General features: G+C 33.5%; 1 protein-coding gene across 2 annotated transcripts; it reads right to left on the minus strand.

Annotated features, from left to right (window-relative positions):
- Positions 1-1,554: 1,554 nt before the first annotated feature.
- Positions 1,555-7,424, minus strand: LOC127242491 (potassium channel SKOR-like). 2 transcript variants are annotated; one of them, XM_051262055.1, is made up of 12 exons: positions 6,948-7,420; positions 5,677-5,901; positions 5,533-5,596; positions 4,780-5,119; positions 4,405-4,700; positions 4,131-4,310; positions 3,772-3,993; positions 3,509-3,697; positions 3,001-3,076; positions 2,575-2,869; positions 2,345-2,481; positions 1,555-1,965 (listed from the first exon to the last, which is right to left on the minus strand). In XM_051262055.1, exons 1-12 carry the CDS (start codon positions 7,205-7,207, stop codon positions 1,718-1,720), a joined length of 2,532 nt encoding a protein of 843 aa, XP_051118012.1. In that variant the 5' UTR covers positions 7,208-7,420; the 3' UTR covers positions 1,555-1,717. The 2 variants fall into 2 exon arrangements, with proteins under 2 accessions (XP_051118012.1, XP_051118013.1); XM_051262056.1 differs by lacking the exons at positions 1,555-1,965; positions 2,345-2,481 and having other exon boundaries at positions 2,742-2,869; positions 2,986-3,076; positions 6,948-7,424.
- Between the last annotated feature and the right edge of the window lie 874 nt (positions 7,425-8,298).

Below are 8,298 nucleotides of genomic sequence, written 5' to 3' on the forward strand. Positions count from 1 at the left end.
GTTCAAAAACAAATTCCCCTCTTGATTGAATCCCTTGATCAAGCCATGAATCGAAAACAAATTTCTTCACAATTGTCCTCTATTCCCCTCTTGGGGTGTATTTGGGACAGTCTTCTACTTGTGATTTTCGGCCGAGCCCGAGATATGCTCGAAGATAAACCCGATGATCCTGCGATTGCAAGCAACGTGGCAGCACAAAAGCATTTTCGACAAGTTCAACATGTTCGTTTGGGTTGACTTGAGGTCGAGGGTTTGTGTAATAGCCTTCTTCTTGACTCTCTCGGAGAAATTATAATTTTTGTTTTGTACGTATATCCAGATGTTAGTTTTGTCATAAAATTTTGAGTAGTCGTAGTATTTTGATCTTGTACTTTTACTTAGTTTTTAGAATTATCGCAGCTCTATTTATGTATTTTTATAATGTGAAGGCAAGATCAAGAGGGTAAAATAGTAGTGTGGAGGACTAAGTTGTATCCGAGTACAAATTTTACGATAAAAATAATTTTGAGTATGTATACATATGAAACAAAACATTTTTTTTTTCATTTTTTGTCTTTAAGATGTATTTCTAAAACTTGCTATTGAATTGGTTTCCATGTATGTAGATTTAAATTTTGTATTTTTTAAAAGAGTGAGCAAATTATACTTAGATTATTATTTTTAGCCTAATTTTTGTTGTTGTTTTTATTATGTAAGTTTTTTGGTTTGTTGAATAGCATCGGAATATTGTGATGCTTCAACTGAGTTTTTTCTCTACTCTCTTAGAGATCTTTTCTTAGTACTTATTTTACTATGGAATTTTCATGATTCTTTATAAAAAATGTCATTTTCTTTTACGAAACATTGTATCCAACCACTATATTGTTGTACTCATGCTAGAATTCTAACATAGACATCTATATATACCACCAAATGTTTTTTTATTTTATTTTATTTTATTTTGTAATCAACATCTGAAAATACTAATGAAAATATCTAGTTTGAACGCTATCAAAACTAGAAAATATTTTGATCGAACTGGATCAACGAATCTTTACGTTCTTGTGTGTGTGTTTGCTTTTTTTTTTTTTTTTAATTTCTCAATTTTCACAACATATAAAATACAAATCACAAATACAAACTAAAGACATCATTTATAATAAAATTTAAGATAGGTATATATAATATTCAAATTTTAAAAATAATACAAACAAAGAGATATTATTTTACTACTTATTTATACCTAAGTAGTAATATTCAGTCTATAATATTTTACTTTTTTTAAATATCATATCAAACATTAATTTTTAATTTAAAATATAACCATCCGTAGAGAATAGAGTGCAATATACACTTCCAATCTACTTTTTATCTTTTTTTTTTGGAAAATTAAAAAGATACTCCACTTTGAAGAAAAAATAAATATACAAATTAAATAGCATAAAACAAGAGGAATACAAAAGAAGAGATCATTAAAGTCCTTTTATTTATTTATTTTGTTTCAATCTTTTATTTGAATAATTATTTAGATATAAAAATATATTTTTAATTCGAATAGAACGCAATCAATATATATGATTTTTAATTTTATTTTGTAGACAACATAAATCACAATAAATTTTACATTCTTTCTTTTCCAAATTTCGTACACACAAAAATTAAGTCCATCTATATATATATATGATTAACTCTAATCAGCATCGTGTTGATTATATATGTGCGTACGTGTTGTTGATATTCAATTTGTCCGACTTTTAGTGATCAAATACAATTTTTGGCCATCGTCGATCATATCCACCTCAAGAATCTCACCTCCATCTTCGGATAGAACACTCGTTCCATCATCCACTCCAAGCTGCTCCGATGCTTTTTGTATCAGCTCGTCAATGGTGGACGGAACCCAAATTACAACCCCGTGTTTTCTTGCCTCCTTCGGATCCCATGGATGGAACGGGAAAACCGTGCACTTCTTTGTGCGGGCTCTTTCTATTAAATATCGAAACATGTTCGAACCATGTGTTAGTAGAAAATGAATTATAAATGTACACTAAAATTAATCAATCGAATTTTGCAATTATATATATATATATTTTTTTTTTTAATAAAGTATGTTTAGTTTAGTAACATATAACTTTTATTAAAATGAAGTTTAAAGATCTTATAGTTAGGTTTAAACATTTAAGTATTGAAAAACATAAAGCTTTTTTCGTTGGAGTTTAGCTTCATATCTTTTATAACAAAATTATCGTAATTTTCTATAAAAATATATTATTGTTTTTCCACAAGACATAATATCTAGACCTCAAACAAAAACCCAAAACCCAAGTTTGAAAGAACATACTTTGCAACAAGAAGCAAAAAATACCTGGTTGAAAAGCACGTGGAGTCTCTGAGAAATATTCGGGGAATTCTGATAGTTGAACCGTCTTCGCCTCTTGAAGAAGCTTGATCACACTTTTATTTCCACAAAACCGCGCCTCATCGATCGGGGTATCGCCTCGCCTATGAACATATTCGATAGCCATTTCAACAATGGATAAACTCGAAAAAAAAAAAGAAAAAAAAAATCGATAAAGAGGAATAAACTAAGTGTACCTATCCTTTGTAAAAACACTAGCTCCAGCTTCCACAAGTAGCTTTGCCATCAAATACAGCCCTTGAGAGGCCGCGACGTGCAACGGGGAGCGATGATCGTAGTCTTTGGAGTTGGGATCGACGCCATTCGACAATAATCTCTTGAGCAAATCCGCGTCGCCCTTTGCAACCACCGCGCACAAGAACCCACCGGGGTTGTCCATTTTTAGCAAAGCCCCTTCTCGTGCGAGCAACGAAGCAACTTGATTATTACCACTCTTGATGGCTTCAAACAACGGCGTGTTCCCAAAGTTATCTATCGAGGAGGCAAAATTTATAAGTATCCGAAGAATTGTGTAAATAAATATGAAAACTATGCATACTTTTATCGACTTGAGTTTTTAGGTGATATAGCGCATTCGTGTTGCGTACCATTTTAAGTATTACCTTCGGCGTTCACATCTACGCCTTCTTGTAGAAGGAATAAGGTAATGTCTTCAAACCCTCTCGACGCAGCGAGGTGCTGTGGAAAAACATCGATATGGATATTCTTAAATCGTACATTGAGACATAAAAATCGACTACAAAGGAAATACTTCTAGCTTTTTTTTTCACCTTAGTATGGCTCTGTTTAATTACATACTTATGAAAATTTTGATTATGTTCATTATCGGTGACTTTTTAATCCTATATTCCAAACTTTTAGTATATACTATATTTTGGTACGATAATAGTATATAACAATATATAAAATTTAATACTGTTATCATTCCAAAAATTACGATACACCAAAATACGAAACTTACGATATGTTTTTAATATAGTATGAATAGTAGTTTTATCCACCTCTAAAATTGAGTCACCGTAGTTTATAATTTTAGCATAAAATTGAGTGAGTTAAGAACCGGACTAGATTTGCAATTTTTCCGAGTAGATTATTAGTATGTATATATACCAAAGCTGTTCGACCATCGTAATCTCTTTTGTTAGGATCGGCTCCGGATCGAACCAAGTTTTTCAGTTGATAAAGATCGCCGTGATAAGCCGCGCTATTCACTCGCAAGGCGAGCTCGGCCTCGTGTTTACTAATATGGATCGTGATATCCGACTCGACTTGCTTCACGCGTAGATTCAATTCTTTCCCCTATCATCATCGAAAGGTTTGTAAGAATATGACTTTGGATCAACCAAAAGCTGAGATATGATCTTTGAAAGTACCTCGAGCAAATTGGTGAGAACTCTCCGGCCATCTTGGAAGTATATGTCGAAGATATTCGAAAAGGATTGTTTGTCGATGCGTAGGAGTCGACACAATTGGCAAACACGGACCGTGTTAGGTTGTGGGATGTTGCAAAGAATCGAAATCTCTCCAAACAAGCTATTGGGCTCCAAAAGAGATACTGTTTCTTCGGTCCCATCCGAGGCTATCCCGACCTCTTCCTACAATGACATGACATCACCGCGTTGATCTGATCAAGTCGAAAATTTAAATGAGCCGGAGATTCGACATGATAACACAACATTTTCTTTTTTTTCTCGTTTCATCGCTAGTTATGAAAAAAATCGAATGCGCGTACCAAAACACCATCGCAAACGAAGTAGAGGTGATCCACGGCATTCCCTTGCTCCATTACAACTTCGCCCGGGAGGAAAAACTCCTCGTGCACCCGGGTTACGATTTGGTTGATGAACTCTGCCGAGCAACCCTTGAAAAGAGGGATATTCTCGACGTAGGACTTGTACAAGGTTTGAGATATCTACGCGAGGAAACAAGAAACTTCATTGCAAAAAGAGTCGGTTTTTTCATTGAAATGACAAAATTAATGTTACTAAAGGTTCGAAAATCCTTACCTTGGCGCGTATTGAGATCGGGAGATCTCGAAGAACAGCATCGTCGGTGTAGCTACTCTCGTATTGCAACCGGAGGTGCCCTTTAATTTGATTCCGAAGGTCCCTCCCAAGCTCGTTTCGATTCATGTATTTAGTGACATCGGTCATTTTATCCCTATATCGCTCCGTTTTCGAGCCTTTCACAATCAACGCGGTCATGTTACCGACTAGATAAGCACCGAGGACCATGTCGAACGAGACGTACACCATTATGAATATCATCTCTCTCATATTGACCGCGTGGATATCGCCGTAGCCTGAAGAACAAGACATCATAGTATAAAATCGAACATCATTCTTGAAAATATGTAAGAAAAGAAAAAACACATGACTTGCCTACGGTGGCCATGGTGACAATGGCAAAGTAGAGCGAAGTTGTGTAACGTTTCCAAATATCGATGTCTCTAAAATGCGAATAGCTGTAGTCTCCTAACGATAAACTACCGATCCAAGTGTGTCCTTCTTTCTCCTCCGGGAGCGTAGTCGCCAAGTAATAGAAAATGCACGCCGCGGTGTGCGTGCAATAGAGCTCGACAAAGATGAGTTTCGCGATCCTAGTAAAGAGGTAATTTATACGTATGTCTTTCTCCAACTTTTGGAAGAAATCTACGATCTTGCGAACCCGTGTTAGCCTAATCCATAGCATGTATCTCACTTCTTCTTGCGTCCCGACACCCTAATCGAAGCACGATCACATTAAGTATCCATATTTATCGAAAATGATTCTTATGAACACAAGAACGTAGAAGAAAAAACTTCGATGATGTTCCTTCAATAGCTAAAGCTAAAAACAAATACGAATACGACGATACATCTCCATAAGTATACGCTTTTATGTATAAGAAATACACATTTTGTTATATATTCATATCATCGAAAAATAAATTTCGATTCCAATAAGGTAGAAGTTTTGGAAATTATAGAATTTTGTAACATTTTGGTAATAGTAAATAGTTGAGCATTTGATGTGATGTATTATCAAAAAAAAAAATATGTGAGTATGTTCATTCAACTTTTTTAGATAAATTGACTTTTTTGTGATATAATCATTTGCGACAAAAACATTCGAAAGGTTTGAAGATGACGAACCTTATAAATGACATCCCACGGCATACAAGCGAGAAGGTCGGGAAAGAAATGAGACTTGAGATACCTGCAAAGGCGGGAGCATCAAACATCATCGTCAAAACAAACTAGAATTGAATATTTTGCGAAGAGAAATGAACGACTGACCGGATGGCGATGGCATTATGGTTAAAGATCATCTTGTAAGAATGTCGATCTCTGTAAGGGACAATAAAGTTTAAGACAATGTCGACGAGGAAAGCGAGCTGGCCGATGATGTCCAAAAGGAAGAGATGCTTTGGGAGGCCTCTGAAGAATCCAAACTCCATTGGAGTGAAGAACGATGAGTAAATTGCCCATAGAAGTATGAACTTCTGCCAGGCTTTGTACCACCTGCAAATTTTCATTATATTAGTAATTATTGAGAAAAAATCAAATAGAATTATATTTTTTTAATATAAAATATCATATCAAATAATTATTCAAACCACAAAGATAAATAAAAAATAAAAAAAATAAAAAATTCAAAATAAAACACCAATACATTTCTTTCAAGAATCAAGCTTTGCTTGTTTTATGTTTTCGAACAATTTTTGTACTATTTATATTATACTAAAGTACTGATTAGAACAATAAACATCTATCAGAACCCTATGGAAGGGTAAAAATTACTCAATGCAATCAGTCTTTTTTTTCTTTTTTTTATATATATTATATAGAAATTCATAACTTTTCAAAATTTTGAATACATTATCTCACCGTTATAAGAGTACATTTTTTTTTCTAAGTAATTGTCTCTAATTAGACTCTGCATTTTTTTTCATTTTTTTCCTCACAAAATATTTTATTGTACATTATTTTACTATCAAATTTAAATTATTTTTTTTTTAAAATTTATCAAAAAGAAACATATCTATTCAATCCGATTTGATAGTTTCAAAAACTTTCAACCAACCAACAACTTACACGTGTCCCAACAGATACTCTCACATGTCAATTTTCAACCATTAAAAATATCAAAGTCAAACCAAGCCCGCAAGTAACTTTCCGCCACGTGTCACCATTGTCCTGATTACTATGCTCCCCCTTTTCAAACATTTACTAAAAAACATCAGAAACACTCTCCGATTTCAAGTTCCAAACTTACAAAAACTGTTAAATTTGGTTTAAAAAGTAGTAAAAAGTTAGATTATTTGATTTACTAGAGATAATATATACTGAATTTTTAATATTTTTTAAAATATTTTATCAATTAATTACTTAATATATCAAAATTTAAAAAATATATATAGAAAATTGACGACAACATTCTTTTTAGTTTAAATAACATAACTAAAATCATACCAAAAGTAAGATAAGAACAATACAGGTACATACATGCATACATACATACATATACATACAAAACCGTGTATGTATAGGTTGAGAAGAGTGAGTACCTGTTATCGGGATTAATGAAGAATCCATGGGAGAGGTCTCTCAATCCATCGATTATCCTCTGCGGGCCGATCCTTCGGGCCGGGCCGAGCCCTAACTCGTTCTCCATCAGCTCCAGCTGGCTGCGGCGCGAGGACGCGATTCGATCCCTCACATTCTCCACCAAATATTCCTCTCCTCCTCCTCCTCCGCCGCCGTCGCCGCCATTGTTTCCGATGTCGGAGCTTCGTCTCCCAAAGGATGATTTTCTGAACGACGGCATTGATTTTTTTTAATTTGAGAGGAAAATTAGGGTTTGCAGATTTGGGGAATTTTTGGGATTGAAATGTGAAGAGATGAACGGAAAAAGGATATGGAAAAAAAAAAAGGAGAGATAAGGTCACGTGGTGAAAGGAGTTTCACGGGAAAGAGGGGTGTTGAGAAATGGACGGTGGAGATGGACGAGGGGGCGGAGAATGAACGGTGGAGATGTAGGGTTTGAACGTGGTATTAATCACGTAGCCATGGCGTTGCCTTTGATGGAAGTGGTCGTGATCGAAATGGCAACTTTATAAATGGTAATTTTATTATTATTATTATTTTTTTTTTTATTTTATTTTAGTTGAAAATTGGATATAATGATTTTTAAGTAAATCGAAATTATAAATTTGTTTGGTTTTAGTTTGTAATTGAATTTTTTTTATTAGATTTTTTTGTATATTTTATAATTTATGTTAATATATATATTTTTTGTAATTAAAAAAAAAAAAAAAAAAAACAAACCCCTTCTTCTAAACTGCAATCACAATGTTAAATATTTATACAGATTGACTATTATGCCCTTTCTAAATCACCCTTCTTCCTCTCTGTACACATGTACACAGTCTCCTGCACTTTCTTCTTCTTCTCCATTTATTTTTCTTCTTCTTTTCTTTTCCTACCTTCTGCATCTTTTTCCTTCTACAATATTTTAAAAATCACGAGTAAGTTTTATAAAATTTTCAGAGCACGGGATTTTCAACAAAATCGGCAAATCATAGAAGAATTTGATGCTATTTTGCCAAATTTAAATAATAGAAAAGCAATATTATTCGAATAAGACCACTGTCTAGTTAAATTGTCGCTGCAACTTCTCTCCTACCTCTATCTTTACTGTCAAAATATTATTTTTTATATTATTAATATATTTTTCTGTATTTAACATAAAAAAAAATAAATAAATAAAAATCTTCAAACTCCAAGCACAAAACAACCGTACTTGTCAAGCCATTTTCATTTGAAGGCTATAACTCAGGTTCAATTTGAAGAGCATAATGTGTGAGTAGAAAAAAAACAAATACACACATGTTTCACTTTTATTTTTGGTCAAAACTA

Source organism: Andrographis paniculata, unplaced genomic scaffold (genome assembly GCF_009805555.1).
Source record: "Andrographis paniculata isolate CXL003 unplaced genomic scaffold, ASM980555v1 Contig86END, whole genome shotgun sequence".
Classification (NCBI taxonomy): domain Eukaryota; kingdom Viridiplantae; phylum Streptophyta; class Magnoliopsida; order Lamiales; family Acanthaceae; genus Andrographis; species Andrographis paniculata.